Consider the following 17,851-nt stretch of genomic DNA (forward strand, 5'->3'; position numbering starts at 1 on the left):
ACCAAACACCACGAGATAATTTTAAATATATCGTAGATTGTTACTGAAAATTAAATAGAAAAATCAAGCACCTGTGATTTGAAGTACCCAAAATAACATAAAATTAGGAAATTTAACGAGAGGTATTGTAGGAAATATACCCAAATAAAAAAACATTTTTGATTATCCGAATTTTACACTTAAACTATATAACACATTTTTAATGATTTTCAAAGAAGAATATGAAACATAATGCTTAAAAATATTTAGAAAATTGCACAAACCAATTTTTGTGCAACTTTCTAAATCAAAAATTCATTTAGAGGTCCCTTGTGGGGGACCCACGATATAAAGATTTGGGGTCCTGTGGTTACAGCGGCCCTGGCTTAATTGTTTAATGAATTTGTTTTTAGATTCATGCTAATGTTTGATACAAATTCTATATTTGTTTTACTCCAACAAATACTTCATTTATCAACAGGACTTGATTAATCACATTCGAACTCATTCTCACAGCGCTAGTTATGCAACCAGTATGTCTGCACCCGTTGCCCAGCAAATAATAATGACCTTAAAAATTCTAATGGGAAGAGACGGCTCTACAGAAGGTAATTCATGCTCTATTGTCTATTGTTTTCTTATGTGCTCATCAATATTTATCAGAATCCACCTACAAAGCAACTGTTTGTTTAGCTTTTAGTGTACAAACATTGAATTGTTACATATTTTAAGTGAAGGTATGTTTCAAATCTTGCTCTTTGCTGCAAATATATTATTCTTAAAAATAAGGAAAGTTCTGACCTAGAATACAAAGTTGGGGTGTGTGGGTATTGTTCTTTTTATTACATTCCTCATTTGTATTATTTATTCATTTTTGTACAAAATAATTTCCTTATCATAAAAAAAGTAGCTTTTGCTTCGTGTAATAAATTGATGCCATATTGGATATATATTGTTCCCCAATTGTTGTATAAAAATAAATTTTTTCTTGTAAATATTCATGCATATCTTATAACAGTAGCAAAATATTGATCATTGTTGATCAAATATTAATATACAATTTCTGTGACATTAACATTGACAAGATTTTTTTTCTTCATTTAATGGTATGTAGTAAAATGTCTGTGTAGCTGATAAAATATTAATATTTATTTTATTTGGCATTAATTTTCTCCAAAGAAAAGAGTTTACTTCAATGTATTAGAGGTATTAAAAATAATACTTAATTTTTTTTCATTGTGTTTTAATCATGTAACATTATTTTAAGTCAATAGATCAAATATACTCAATTCTATTTATAATTTTATCTTTAATAATTTTATCCTGGTGATAAATTTTGAAACTTTATAGTATATTTGATATAAATCCTCTTTTAAATGGAAATAAATAAGTAATAAAACCCAAAAGAGATTTCTGTATTTTTTTTAGCAAAAGGTCAGGTGTCAGCAAAAGGTGTTAAATTGTGTCAATTTTGTTATAAAAGAGTTTTCGTTTAATCATTCATGGAATCATTTTAAATTTGTTATTACACATTTTAAGATTAAAATTTGAATAAAGTTTTGGGATTCTTAGCAATGCAGAGAATAAATATCTAGTTTTTTCCCAACTTTAAACCCTTAGAACATAGATATGTGCCCAAATTTACATAATAATAATGTTTGAAATACTTATGATATATCATTGTAATAAATAATTCTGTTGCATTATATGTTACCTAAACATATATGTAAAAATTTTTATGTAAATGTAGAATTTCCATGTAAACAGGGAAATTTAAAATTTTTGGGAATTCAATTGTGAGTAAAAAAGTCATAGAATGTATTGAAATTTGTGGTCAAAATCTATTAAAATCTCATATCAAGCCTAAAAATTAACAAATTTCAAAATTAGCAATAACAATAGTTAGCTAATAAGGTTGAAAGTAACATCTTTTTTTATTATTATTTTCTTATTAAAATTCTGCTGCAGCATTGGTTAATTTTTTGAACTTAAGTGATTATTATCATTTTCACCAAAAAATATCCTATTATATAAGTGCTCTTAGTTTATTCTTTTAATTTCAATATTTTTTTTTTTTATTAACATATTAGCTCTTCTTAAATTACTATATTTACAGTTCAATATTAGTATGTTTTTAAAAAATTGAGCGAAAGTGTAGTTCTTTTGATTTTTTTTTCAGTCATTGCTGTTGAATTTTCACATGATTTTATAAAATTCCTCACCTGATTATTTCTATTTGTAACCATTATTCTGTCTTTTTTATATATATCAATTTTTCACCAGTTATTTCTACTGGTTTTTATATATTTTTGAAAATTTCAATGTTTTTGATACAATGTTACAACAGGTGAATCTCAAACGTACATTTAAATAACCCCTTTCTGACAACCCCAAATTTTGTGATTTCATTTTTTTTTTTAAAATTTGATGCAATGATGACTTTCAAAGTGTGAAAAAGGAAACGAGCAACCATTTTTGTTTCCTTGTTAATACTTTCACCTCTCTAAATTTCATAAAAATAAATAAAAAGATATAAAGAATTTTTTATTTTATTATGTAACTTATACAAAATACCATATATATATATATTAAAAATATAGAGAAAACATGGAAAATAATATAAAGATTGATGTAAAGAAGAAAAAAAATATTATAATGAAATATTTTTAAAAATATTTAAAAAAAATAATTATTAAAAAATAGGAAAACGAAATAATGAAATTATTTTGTTTTAATTTTCATTATTTTGTGTTCCGGCTTTTTAATAGTTTTTTTTATAAAGTTTATTAAAAATATTTTATTTTAATAATTTTTCTTCTCTTTTCATTTATCATTATTATATTTTCCATGTTTTCTCTATAATTTTAATATATTTTATGATTTCTAAATTAGGGATGTAACGAATATTGGGCCACTATTCGGTATTCGCCCCTTTTGGCGAATATTCGGCCTAGCCAAATACTGAAGTTATTCGGCCGAATAATGAAGTATATGCTATTATTAATTATTTAGATTTGTGAAAGCCTTATTGTTGGCATCAAGATATTAAAAATATTACAAAAACTACATTAAGTTGTTAAATTTTTTTTAAAATATAAAAAGTTTAAAAAAGCAAATTTGTTAATATTTATTTCATTTTTAATTAAAAATTTGAAAATTATTTAATTACAAAATAAAAATTTCAAAAGTGAAACTTTTTAAAAAGTTCTTAATTTTCTGGGTTTTAATAATTTTTCTGACAAAAAAGAAAGTTTAGAATACATTTAACAGTAGTAATGAGTTCTTATTTTAAATAAAATAGCATATAAATTACAAGTATAACTATAACTAAAATATGCCATTATTAATTATTTAGATTTATAAAAGCCATATTGCCTTGTTATTGGCATCAAGATATTTAAATTATTACAAAAAATAAATCAAGTTGTTAAAATTTTTTTAAATATACAAAGATTAAAGAAGCAATTTTGCTAATATTTATTTCATTTTCAATTTAAAATTTGAAAATTACTTTAGTTACAAAATTACAAAATTTTTAAAAAGCAAGTATTCGGCCTAAAATTTGGCCGAATATTCGGCTATTCGGCCCCATCACTATTCGTTATATCACTATTCTAAATACTTGCAGCTTATGTGTAGTAAATGAAAGTTATTAACTTTCTTTGTTTTTCTCTTTACTTTTTATCCTTTATATCTTTATTGTGCTATATATAATTATATATATATTTGTTTGTGTGTATATAATATATATATGTGTGTGTGAGTCTCTCTATATAAGTATTATATAGCACAATAAAGACATTTATTGTATAAAAGGCATTCTTGCAATGATGTGATATTTTATTAAATATCAGCATTTTATGCATAAAGAATGACATTTATACAAAAATAATAAATAAATTTAAATTTCTAAATTAGCTTCGTGTCTTATTCAGGTAATTTAAGATTTAGATAATCAGTTCCTTTTTTAAGCTAGTCTAAGTTAAATAAGGAAATTGGAATTGATTTAAAAATATATTGATATATCGTACAATCCAATGCTTGGAAAAAAATTTATTTTTACAAAACAATTTCATAATTTTGTGTATATTTGTAACATAATGTTCTTAGTTGTCATTATAAAATAGGTATTTTCTAATACTGTGATTAAAATGATATTTTTAATTTCACATTTTGCATAACTGTATGTTAGTTGTTTGACAATATATTTCTTTGAAGGTGTTAAAAGAGTTAGACAATTAGAAAGAAATACCAGATACTTCCGCAGGAAATTAAAGCAACAAGGTTTTATTATATATGGCAATGAAGACTCTCCTGTTGTGCCTCTTATGCTCTATTTCCCATCGAAAGTGACGTAAGTGGCCCTTATTTATCAATCTATATAAAAAGTTAAAAACTGACAGCTGTACAAGAGTTGTGTGATAGATAAACCAAAAGTTTGTCTAATTTATATACAATCTTCTTAAGTGCGATTAGAAGCCACCCAACTGCCCTTTAATCCCTATAAATGGGCACTTCTTGCCTTTTTTGTAAAAAAAAAAGTCGCCATGCTTTAAAAATACTGCTTTTTTATTTTATTTTTTCAGGAAAAGGTTGTTTTCTTAACTGCTTGTTTCATTGAAAAGTCTTTCTGAGTTATTTAGTTATTGATAATTATTTAATTTTTAATTTCATTCATTCATTTTATTAAGATTTTTTTTTCATGTTGTCTAGTTGTTCATAAAAATTTGCATGATATTAAGGTCCCTAGAGATGTTCACATCTTTTATTAGTGGGGAAGAATTATTAATGAGCTTTTTAGTGATTTTAAATTTTACCATTTTATTTTTTTAATTAATACCTGTTATTAAAACAATTTACCTTTAAATGTTTATTTCCTGATAATTTTCAATTTAAAATATAAAAAAAGCTTTCAAATTGTTTATAAATTATTCTTTTTTTTAAAATTTGAATGCTTTATTTGAAGAGAGATTTTATGTGCAGTGATTGTCTTTTAGCTTGACTTGGAAGTTTTTAAAAAATAATTAAAGTTTTTCTGCTATTTTGGTAAATTTAAAAATTATGGATCAAATTCAGTTATTATTTAATATTACGCATTTTAATAAATTTTAATGATGACAAGTGCTCAAACATGCCCTTTTCTGTGCAGAAGCACTCAGCCTTTTTATATTCTTAGGAAGAACTCTGTTATATATTATCTATTTTCTAATACTATATGATAAAATAATAGCTGCAAATAATACTAAATTCTTATTTAAACAAATTTCTAAAAAATAGAAATAGTAGTGAAATACAATTTAAAATTTTTTTCTCTTTAAAATTGATACTTTTTTTCCTCGAAAACTGGGAATTTTATTTTGGGGAATAATAAACTTAAAAACCTTTTTAAATAATCTTGCCACAAACATTCATATGAAAATTTGCACTAAGAAAAGTAATCGAAAAGATTTTAAGTAAATAAGTCTTGCATCCTTCTAGGTCTGTTATTTCTTATTATACTCAGTGTTATAATGATATAGCAGTTAGCTAAGAGCGATGAAAAATTAGATCCATGTGATATTCCCTCAATTTGAGTAAACATATATTTTCCTTCTCAAAGATAATTATTAAAAAGACAAAACTTAATTAGAATTTCCCAATAATCAAAATCATAATTAAGGATATTTTTAAAATCATAGTAATATGTCAAAAGAATAGTTTAAAAGGGGGAATGCTATTGGAAAGTTTTAATTTTTTACCTTTTATATAAAGCTAAAATTTATTAATGATATTATTATTTAAATTACAAAGCTTAAAATTTTTACTATTATTCAACTCCTTATTTAAAAGTTAAATATAATTTTATCTTTTACAGAATATTGCATAATTATTGTTAGCTTTGTCAATGAGGATAATTACAAAATATTATTGTAGTTGTTTAATTGATTGATGGGTTTTGGAAAAAGTTGTATTGTTACTGTTATTTAAATTTTCCTAATTAAAAATAAAGTTTTTAAAGTAATAATAAACAGCCTATTTCCATTCTGTTAACATATCTAATGGTAAGGAGAATATATTTGATATTTTTAAACAAAATTTATTGAGAAAATATTTTAGAAGTTTATTATATGATGTGTGGTAATTGGGTCTAAATTGTGTGCGTTTCAGCATTAAATTTCTTAGTACAAAATTTTCTGTAATATTTAAATTGCCAGTAATAATTTTATAATTAAAAACAGTTTTAGCAAGCGATTTATTATATTTAAAGCTGTGTTATTACTTATGTTAAAATCTTTTAATGTAATCAAATTTTGAAAGTTAATAACAAAATATAAATTATTTAAATGTTTCTTTTTATTTGGTGAAATTTGATCCTTTTCAGCTTTTAAAGGATCGAAACAAAAGAATTTGGAAGTGTAAATTTAATGAAAGAAAAGTTAATAATAAAATCTTGAGGCTTATATATATTTTTATTCTTAACCCTTTGAAGCACAGTGGTACGACAGCGAAACCGCACTTTTTAAAAAATTATTCCTAGCGGCACAAAGGTCAATCTCCGAAACCAATAATATTAAAGTATTATTTTAACTTTACTAAACATCACCAGATAGCAGCACTACACTTAGATTATATCTTCCTTTGAAAAAAATAAAAAGTTTTCAAGGCCCTTTTTCATTACTACAAGTTTTTTTTTTTTTACTCAATAAAATACAAAAAAAGTTTGAAGTATATCACTCAGATTTGTTGTTTATGAGCTTCTTTTGACACACAAATTTTTCCCAATAAAGATTCCTCAGAAAAGTATTTAATTTTTACCTTTATATTTTTTGGTTTCAGAGTGAAGCCACTGTGCCCCTAGAACATTATATCCACCAACACGAGTCTTTATTCTTTTTCCCCCTTCCTTCACTCAGATAGTGAAGTGGGTAAAAATTTATTAGGGTTTTTTCTTCATGGGGCTTATAAATGGGGAGCAATGTGTCTCTTATCTATTTCTATTGAAAATAAAGTCTATTACTTCTATTACTGAATTAAATACACAAGATAATACAGAAGAATAAGATTACATTATTACATATCACAGTAAATGCTGAGTAACATATTTACTTTTTATTACATTTTATTATACATTTTATTTTATATTTTATTTTTATTATTATACATTTTATTTTTATTATTATATATTTCTGTACTATTTATTTTATCCTGATATTGTATAATATATATTATATTTTACTTAGAATATTTTTTGTGTTTGAAATTCATGCGTTTTATTTTTCACTAATATATATTTTATTATATACTATTTTTGTATTATATTATATTTGTTAAAGCCTTTTTTGGTCTTTAAAATTATATAAATAGTTTTAGTACTTTAAGTTTATTGTTTGATTTCTGAAAAGTGAAAATTTATTGTAAAAAAAGTTAAAAAAGATAATATTTTTTTTTCACATGAAAATGTTCTATGTGGACACTGGTTAACCACCGAAACCACCACCCCCTGTGTGGTGCAATGAATCAGAATTTTTTTTAAATGTCATTTTCCCATTCTTAGATCCTAAGCATCATAATTAGTTTCTCAATTTTAAAAAAATATGAAAATTTATGTTCGTGTGCCTCAAAGGGTTAAGGGAGAAAACAAATTCTTTCATTGGTTTAATATAATGTTTATTAAAATATCTTTTTACATATAAGAAATAAAAAGTGAAAAAGAGAATAAGTTGGATGTTATTAAAGTTAATCTGTGTATGTTGGAAGGTATTATGGTAAAATTGTTTTCTATAAAAGGATGTTGTAATTATCTTTTTGTAGTCTTAAATCGATATCTTCTAAAGTATTAATTTTAACACTGTTAAAATTGTGTACTCTAATTCAATTCTAGGCTATTAATAATTTTATTACTGTTTATATCTGAACAGTGTTGACTATTTACTGTAGAGAGTAACTGGCTGTTGTTATTTCCTATTACAAAAACTACAGGTTAACATATAAAAAAAAATTTATTTTACAAACAGATTTGGAGCTATCGTTATTATTATCGTTATAAGCAACAATAATTTTACTGAAGGTGTTATAAATAAATAAGAAAAGATACTACAGGAAAGGATAAAATTAAAAGTCTGATTTATTTATTTATATTTCGTTATTAGGGTATTTATTCAAGGATTATTAAGTGGAGGTGTTGCCACAGTAGGAGTGTGTTATCCTGCTACGACAGTTGTAACTTCCCGTGCGCGATTTTGTATATCTGCATCTCACACTAAAGAAATGTTAGATAAAGTAAGTACTGTCTTGATGGTTTTTGACACTAGTTTATTTAATGTTACTTTTTTGTTGGAAATGCTCAAGTTTATAATCGAATTCGATTGAAATTTTTCATTTTATTTTTTCATTATATCACTCTTAATGTGTTACGCATTAATTAAATTTAAACAGTTCTTAAATTTATAATATTTTATTTAAAAAATTGCCAGAAATTAATTTTTATTTACATAATATTCTATTATAATTAATTTTATGAATAAATATAAATTTATCAATTATTTATTTCCAAAAAAATTGTCATTTAATATCAATAAGAATGTGCACACGATGTTTGTAAAAGTTGAAATATTTTCTTAGAATACTACATTTGGAATTTTAACTTAGGGAAGCTTAGTTTGTTTCGAACTGTCTTTCTTTTTCCCTCCTACCCGGGAAGGGTTTATTCAATTCACAAAACAATAATGAAGATAAACAAATTTGTGAAGGGTTCGATTAAAACATAAATTATTTTGCGAAGGATCTGTTTTTATATAAAGATATTTTGTGAAGGCTCCGTTAACGGATCCAAATTTCTTCTAAATAGACCCCTGAATACATAAAGTATTTGCAGTTTTCTGAAGCATTCTTTAGTTTAAAAAATTATTTTAGACTTTAGATTTGTAGTAGTCTGTTTTCAGAAACATATGTAATGTTTATCAACAGTAATTTATTGAAAGCATTACTAGAATAGTTCTAATTATCCATGCTATGCAATCCATTATCAGTTTGTTCAAATAATGAATCTAAAATTCTCTATTTACCTCAAGATATTGCACAATGAATACTTAATATTGTATAAATTTTTCATTGCTAATACGACCTGGAATTGTTCTCCAACTGATTGACTTTGGTTTGAGCCAACTAAAGTTGTTAGCAATATGAACTCTTAAATGAGCTAAAATTTCTTTACATCCAGTTAAAGGCCTTGGAAACTCTTGAGTCTTAGCTGCAAAGCCTTCGTGATTCTAGCATAAACTGCTTGAGAGCTGTGAAGAAACCCTTTTTGGCAAATTCTTTTCCACCTTCATAAGTATTTTTAACTCTGGAAAATAAGACATGGTGCATAGCATTTTTAAAAAGTGCTTAAAGGTGCTTAATTTTGATTTTCGTTTTTTATAAACCCTTAAAGGTGCTTTTTGCATTGGGTATTTTTAAAAAGTGCTTAATTTTTCTTTTCGAAAATGATTTCTTTCCTTCTTGACCATGTTTAGTTTTGCTGCGTATTATGCAAAACAGTGGTTTTCACATTGTTCTATTCAACGTTTTCACAATTATTTAACCACAATCTATTTCAGCGTACTGTCGGTTCATAGCGTATGAAAGAGCCAATATTTTTACAGGTTTGATGAAATACTTGCGAGTCTGCATGTGCGTATAGTGAGATTATTGCACTCTCACGTACAACTCTGCTGCATTTTGCAAGATATTTTCAGTTTCAAGCTTCACTTTCTATCCTCTGAAGTCAAACCGAAAAATCCCTTGATCACTTTTATAATGGCTAATATAATCAAGAAAAGAGTTCTTTGTCAAAAACTAGTTATTTTATCTTGATCATGTAAAGTGTTTGAAAATTATTTTGCATTTTGTTAACGTATATAGTGCTTAAAAATATTTTTTTAGTGCTTAAGAGGTGCTTATTTTTTGTTGAAAGATTCGGCTACTCACCTTGTAAGAGTTAAGGTAAATCGTGTAGTTTCAAATGGCCCACAAGTTTTGTCAAAATATCAAAAGGAAAACAAATATCTCAGGATGATGCAGTTGGGGTAGTAATAATGCAATAATTTTTTTTCCTGTCTCACTTTTCTCTAAAAGTTTAAATTTAAAATACATATCTAGGTGAAACAAAATTTGTCATAAAAAGTATCTCCCGTGGTTCAGCATCTTTGTAAACTCTTAAACACTTTTCTCTTAAGTTTAAATTTAAAATACATATGGAGGTGAAACAGAGTTTGTCATAAAAAGTATCTCCCAAGATACAGTGTCTTTGTAAACTCGGGGTTTATCATTTATTCTTGTCTTAACTGTAACATAAGTATGACAAAAAATTGTTATAATAATTAAGAATTGACATTCATTTTTTATCTTCTAGGCTTTGAATGTCATAGGAAACGTAGGAAATGAAATTATGGTGACTTATTCCAAACAAGATAGATCTCAAACAGAAATAATTTACTAGTCAATTTCATACTTTGTAGAGCAAGTGCCTTAAGAGCTCCAAAACTCTGCTCCAGAAACAAGGCTTACTTGTGATTATGACTTTTAAGGACCATCCAGCTCATGAAACACGAGGTCAACAGATGTTTGCCTAAAAATGACGCAGATTAAAAATTAGTTTTCTTTTTTTCTCTCTGTTGCATTTTGTACCATTTGTTATTGCACAATCTGAAGAACACTTCGAAGAATCGGAATAAAGCATACTGTTTAAAAAAAAAAAAGTTGTAAATTAAAAAATAGGTTTTTAATCTAATATTACCGCTACCCATAATATGCATTTAGTAAAGCTTCCTAGTCAACGTCGTAGATCCTGCTTTTAAATATGCCCTATCATTTGCATGATAGCATTTCTGAAGGCGACATTAATATATTAAAATCAGTTTTGTCATTTCGTGTATTTTACAATTCAAACTTCTGTCCATATGCTATATTTCTCTAAAAGTGTTGCAGCACTTTATGCTGCTTTTTAAAGAGCTTTTAATTTTTTTAAATAATGAACCAGAAATTATTTAAAATGTAACGTGAATGCATTGTAAATTAAGGCACATTTTTAACAAACTAGTTGTAAATTGAAAGAATTGATGCTTACTAACTTGTACAGTTTGGGCTTACAAAACCTTTTTTTTTTTACTAAGATGTATGGTCTTGCTGTTACACATTAAAAGCATATGTTTATGGCCTGTTATATTATATGTTATGAAAGTAAACCAATGTATATACCTGTATAAAAAATGTAATTTGTTTTTAAAGAAAATTATTTTTTCCTTTTGTCGTGTATTTTACAAAATTACAAGCACTATTTAAGTAAGAGTTTTTATAAATTATTTCAAAAGCATTGAAATAATCCCCATCAAGTTTCCAGTGTTAATTTAGTGGTGTACAATTTTTTGTTTAACTAAGCCAAAAAACTTATTTTAAAAGCTGAAATTGGGTAAAAAGTTTTGGTCAGTCAAAGGTAGTTCAATTACTTCCCTTAAAAAATAACTGAATTGATTCAAATTTCTGAAAGTGTTAAGATAAGTCTTAAAATCATAATAGTAATAAAAAAAATGGAATGAGTATTTAATTACAAAGTAAACATTACATTACAACGTAAAAATATTTAGTAAGCTTGTACTATAAATTTTTCGAAAAAATATTTTTAACAATTTACAAATTTTGAATTCTTTGATTAGACTTTTGATTTTTGACAAATTTGATTTTTAAAAAATTTGAGGGTCTTGTTTGGCCCTGGAACTCAGGTTGTGCCTCTCCATTTTAATTTAATTTAAACTTAACATTTAGTTTTGCATTTATAGGCATATTACTATCAGTAGCTAAAGTACTTTATTAATTTTTTCAAATGCTGTTGTAAACCATTCTACTTATTATTTGTGACTCATCAATTGTTCTACTAAAAATTTTGAAACTCAAAATATTATTAAATTGTTAGTAATAGTAATTATCATATTTGAATAGATATAGAAATTGTTTTTGGCTTCTTGTAGAAACATTATATGCAGGTAATATTTTTTATTTGAAATTATTCTAAAGTTTTTCATTGCAAAGGACTTTTTAATGCTGAAAATAATTTGATTTTTTTTTTTTAAATGTTAAATTATACTTTGTGAAAATAATGATTTGTATAGAGTAATAAGTTCTAGTCAAAAAAGAAAATCTTTTAACTTAGCATAGAATTTCTTATTCGTAATATTTTTTAATTATTGGAAAAATAAATATCTTTTTTTATTTTGCTTAATTTTTAATGTTGCAGTTTATGAATAAATTCTTTAAAGATAGTTATATGTATGAAATTTTGTTTGTTATCAATTGAAAACTAAAAAAATCATCTGGTTTTAAAAATAATAATAACCAAAATTATTTTTATTTATGCCGAGTTTTGAGTTCCTATTGTTAAAAGCATTCTTCACATATACGATGCTTAATGTTTTTAATTTTTTTACTTCAAAAGTTTTTAAAGTAATATTTCCTACATTTACTTAACAAGTCTTTAGTATTATAACCAATATTTATTTACATTTTGGTCACATTTAATTTCTTCTCTTGTTAAATTGTTTTATTTGTGATGGATATTGAAGTGTGTTGTAATTGTAAAGAAGTTAAAATGTACAAATATACATTGAGTGAAAATTTATTGAGTGCCATGATTTCCTCTAAATTATTGTTAGGAAATGTTTTACGTACTGTTGAATCTCGGTTTTATTATCTATGATTTACGTATCTTTAGTTGATTTGTTAATTGTAAATAAGTTTAACTGAGAAAATAGAGGTGTACATTTCACTGTCAGACCAACCCAAAAAATTGAATTGTTTTAAGCAATTTTGTTTTAATTTATGTGACTTATGAAGATTTATTTAATTTGTAAATATTGTTTAATTTATCTTTAAAAAAAATTTGTTCTAATCGGGAAATAAAATTCATTTCTATCTTGCTCACTTTTAAGTTAATAAAAAAATGTCCATTTTTTTGTAAATAAACAAAAATTTCTAATAAAAAATATTTAACCCTGTTTGGCTAAATACTTAGAAAACTTATTCTATCGTAATTTAATTCTGCTATTCTTCCAAATTGCCAATTTCTATGAAGCACAGAGTTTTTATGTACACTTTAAAATTATGGCTTCCATTTTACTGTACATTTCTGTATAAATTGATTTTATTTGCTTCAAATAGTCAGTTAAATTAATATTTTATATTGAATGAAACTTCTGAACATTCAGTAGTTTCAACATTTGAAGGTAGCTATTAAAGAATTTAATTCTATTTGATTTAAATAGCTCTAAGATTTAATGATTTTTTTAAATCATTAAGTATACATGTTATACCTTTTTGCTATTGATGTACTTTTTGTTTCTTATAATTTGAAATGAATATGTCAGCTGTAATATAAATGCAGTCTATCCTCAAACGAGCTAACTTGGAAATCGCAAATTTACAGTGATTCTGATATGCTTCAGTATTTGCTGTTCGATAATGGGATAAGAAAACGAATACATTTCTGCCAACTCTTACTTCTACAAAATATTTTTTTATAGAAGAAAAATAAAGTTTTTGAAATTTGATGTTTACATAAGTTATGAAGCTTGCTCATTTTATTAATTTTGTATGCTAGAAAAATTTAAACTATCCATGTGCTTTAACAGTTTCTTCTTATTTTTTCTTTCTTTCGGGAATTAATTATTGGAATTTATTTAAAAGCAACTCTTATTAGGCTAAAATGTTCTAGAATTTTACATTAAGGTATCTCGGATTTTCTAATATATAGGTTTGACTGTATCTCTTATATTATATCTGACATATGTTTTACCAGTCATAATTTAAATGCTTCCTCAGAGATGAATATTTTTATATATATATTCAGTCCAAGAAGTGTTGTAGCAGGAAGGAATGTAGATTCCATCTCGGCAGCTGTAATAACCGTGCTTTCCTATTGTGCTTCTGAGCTATAGTACCCTCATTTGTAATAAAGCATGCAAAAATCCCTTTTACTGAAAGAAAGAAAAACAAAACCTTTTTATAACAATGTAAGTTATTTCATATATGTAAATCTTTAACTTTTATCTTCAATATAATGGTCAGTAAATGGTAAATAAACATTTTTTACTCTCAACGTCTATTTGATCTTTCTATAAATAATGCACAGCAAGTGTAACAAATAAATTAAAATATAGAATTGGTGCGAATAAAAGTAATTTATGTATTATTTATTAAAATGGATGGGTTGCATAATTGGATGTATCTCTGGATATAGTCATGATTAAAAATAGTTAAATAATTGAAATGTCATGAAAAACTAATTAAGGCCGAAATATATAAAAGGGAAATTAAATTAAATTAAGGCGAATGTGATCGTTAAGGAAAGTGGTTGTACAATGCTAATGTGGGATAACAATAACCCAATAGGTTCAAAGGGTCACAAAGTGTGAGGTTTGAACAAATTGGATGATTTGGAAAAAGTGCGAAACTAAAATAAGTTAAAAATTAAAGATAAATAAGATAAAGTCATGCTATATCCAAACATAAATATGTGATTTAATACAGTAAGCTGATGTCTCCAATCAGAAAATTACAAATTCCCTTAACAATAAAAAAAGGTACTCACCACCCACATACAGGAGGACATGATAAATCATGAAAATAGAGGCAAATAATTTCTCCAGCACAAGATTAAATTATCAACATATTTTATTTAGTAACATAAATCTTTCACCACATCTACCAACACAAGAAAGGCATTTTATTGAAATGGGTGACGGGAGAATTAAAACACAGAAGGCGTCATAAAAAAATGTTAATTATAAAAGAACGAGTAATTTAAAGGTTAAAATAAATATGGAAAGAAAGCTTAAATTCGAGAAGGGTTTTTTTTTAATGTTAAAGAAAATTAAAGGTATAAAATGTTGATTTTAAATTTACAGAAATTGATTATAGTTATGCATTTTATTTAAGGTAAAGGTTAAGAAAAAAATTTGAAAAGAAATCCCTCGATACGGACCGAAGTCCGCATCTCGGAGAATAAAAAAAAAAGTTAACCTGCCCGAAGGCTCGAGAGAGAATCGTTTTTAAAAAGTGACTTAAAAATTCCTTAACTGGTATAGGACCAGAAAAATTACGGCCAATTAAATTTAAAGAGGCGGAGAGTTTGAAATTTAAAGGAAAGAGATTGGGTAGTTAGCCCCCCTAAAATTAAAGGAAGAAAAAGAAAGGCGTGAATAGAGGGGTTGGTTGACTTTCCCCACAGGAAGAGCAATGACCATGAGAAAGGTCAACAAGAAAGTTAAAATTGCTAAATTGAAAAAAAAGGAATAACGTTTAAAGAAAAATTAAAAGGCTTAGGTAAAATTAGAAATTAAATTGTCACATTACATTAAGAGTAAATGTGAAAGCAAGTAGCATGCTTAAGATGTATGCTTAAGCTTAGTAAGCTTAAGTAGCATGCTTAAGATTAAGTAATTTAAAGTATAGAAAAAATATTCTCTGGTAAATCTACAGTGATCCATTAAATTTCAATTGATGAAAAAAAATTTCTTTTGAAATATTAAAATGCAAAAAAATAATGACACAAAAAATATAGGGGGTAAGTAGTCCTGCTATAATTTGTTTACAATTTAATATTTTGAAAACATTTTTTTTCCGCCTTTGAAATTTTTTTTGTTTATTCTTAGTTTGACAGGACTCTCTCTTTTCTAAACTTTAAAATACTTATGGGGATGAAATAGAAAAGCTTCTCCTGTGGTGTAGTGTCCTCTTAAAGGTACTTATTTTTCGTTTTAATTTCTGAAGAGCCCTCAAAAGTACTTATTTTTCATTGGGTTTTGGAAAAAGTTCTCAATATTCTGTTTTGTGAGTAGAGATTTTGAATATCTTCTAGGGTAAAACGCCCAAATCCTATTCCCATAGTTTACGTTTTGATATTTTGCAGTTGAAGCGCATAGTTTTATTTATAAAATATTTCAGTAAAATCGATGCACTGCATTTTTTTTTTTTTTTTTAATGGAAGCACTTAAGAGTGTTACTATTAAACTGAGATTTTTTTCTCCAATATTTGTTACTTTGCCTGTGCTGTTTAAATTCCAAATATTTATGAAAATTGACGGGTGACGTTTTTATTTTGCACAATAACTGTGCTTAAAGCATTTTTATTTCCTATCTCTCAACAAATAACACAACAATCTTTTTAAGCATATTTTTAGTAACTAAATTAAAAGACTGAACATTTTTCATGGGTTTTCTTTTTTTAAATTTATATATTTTGTAAATCTTAATTTTAAAGCATCATTTAAGGTAAACATGGATGTAAAAATTTAAATAAATTTCCTCCAGATATTCCAGGGGAACAAAATTAACACTGCAATATTTTGCAAGAGTGTCATTTACAAATATCTTTTGTATTATTTAATAGTTACATACAGTTAATGTTTAGCAGCATGATTAAAAGGAATGTTCTCTAGATATGGGGTTTGTACTTGGCAAAGTAAGAATTTATTTAAATGTTACTAAGCCAACAAAACTTAAAACAGCATTCAAGACTCCTATCAATTTTTATTTCAAAACTAGTTTTAAATTATGCATTAAAATGTATTAATCAACACAAATGATACTATTTCAAGTAATTCGAATGATTGTTTATTTTTGTTATATAGATACAGAAATATATACTATTCTATAAAGAAGAATATTCTACAAGTTTTACAGTTCTACACGTTCTAAAATCACCTTTATTCATTTTAATGAAGTAAGCAATGTTGACTTCACTTTAATAATCAGAAGTTTGTTGATAATAGAAAGGTAAAAATTATCGAGAAATTGTTCTTTAAATGTTGGGTGCGTTCTGAAGTTTTTCTGCCTTTTCCTTAGAGAAATTTTGCTGCTAAAAAATGGCGTATTTACTCTGCCAATGATTCTGACAGAACTAAATGAAAACTTAATAAATAAAAGCCTGAAAATATAGTACTCGCTAGAGGACGTATTCAAGCGTTGCGATTACGCATTTGCGTTTTTGAACGCACCAAATTAAATCAATGTAGCTCTTTGATCGCTTTTTCGGTATTTATCACTATGAATTTTTAAAAATCTCGACAATTTTAAGACGACCAAAGAATGATGCGTGAATTTCGAATTTTACTATTCACTTTTAAAACTCTTCATTTGTGTTCATTTCATAGTTTATCTAAGTGACTTTTCGATCTCGTTTTCGGAGTCATTGTCAAATTTCCACGTGTGTCTTAAAATACCAATCTTTTTAATACATCATAACTACTCACTTTTTTTGAATTGTGCAAATAGTAATCACTAGAGCCCGGATCTTGATGACCTAAAAAGTCTCAATTAATGCCCTTAAAAAGTGCAAAAAATGCCCTTAAAAAGTGCGAAAAATGCCCTTAAAAAGTGCGAAAAATGCCCTTAAAAATGCGAAAATTGCGCTGAAAATGCCATATGACATGACTAAAATAAAGTAAAAATATTGAACTAAAACAATGTTTTACTCATTAAAATTATTATGAGTCATTTCAAAAAATATAAAGCAATGCAATACTTGTTCATTAAAGTTTGAAAAATATGTTTTATATCCTAAAATAACAAAAAAAGGAAAATATATTGACTCCAAAACATTTTCATTTTGTAAAAAAACTTTAATGAATATAACAACTTCCATCTCATAATATTACTAAATATCAGAATTACGTTGGATTATTAAATTTTCTTTGATATTTTGAAATGTAAACGAGCGTTTCTTGTCTGAAAGTAAATTTTTATACCTGGAGAAGCTTCTTTCAACGTCTACTGATGTTATTGGTGCGTACTTGAAAAAGACGGTCTCACTTACTGACAATTATTCTTCAATTTGAAAAGATGTTGCTTCACCTGTTAATAT

The 17,851-nt window shown here is 25.7% G+C and overlaps 1 protein-coding gene across 2 annotated transcripts in view; it reads left to right on the forward strand.

Moving 5' to 3' along the window:
• Window positions 1–14,086, forward strand: part of LOC107438107 (serine palmitoyltransferase 2) — a 63,682-nt gene extending 49,596 nt beyond the window's left edge. For both annotated transcript variants that reach the window (XM_016050291.3, XM_016050300.3), the window contains exons 8-11: window positions 461–587; window positions 4,198–4,333; window positions 8,109–8,238; window positions 10,352–14,086. In XM_016050291.3, coding sequence (XP_015905777.2) covers window positions 461–587; window positions 4,198–4,333; window positions 8,109–8,238; window positions 10,352–10,438 — 480 coding nt within the window. In that variant the 3' untranslated portion in view covers window positions 10,439–14,086. The remainder of the gene's footprint in view (window positions 1–460; window positions 588–4,197; window positions 4,334–8,108; window positions 8,239–10,351) is intronic.
• The last annotated feature ends 3,765 nt before the right edge of the window (window positions 14,087–17,851 follow it).

The sequence above is a fragment of the Parasteatoda tepidariorum genome, chromosome 9 (assembly GCF_043381705.1).
Source record: "Parasteatoda tepidariorum isolate YZ-2023 chromosome 9, CAS_Ptep_4.0, whole genome shotgun sequence".
Lineage (NCBI taxonomy): Eukaryota > Metazoa > Arthropoda > Arachnida > Araneae > Theridiidae > Parasteatoda > Parasteatoda tepidariorum.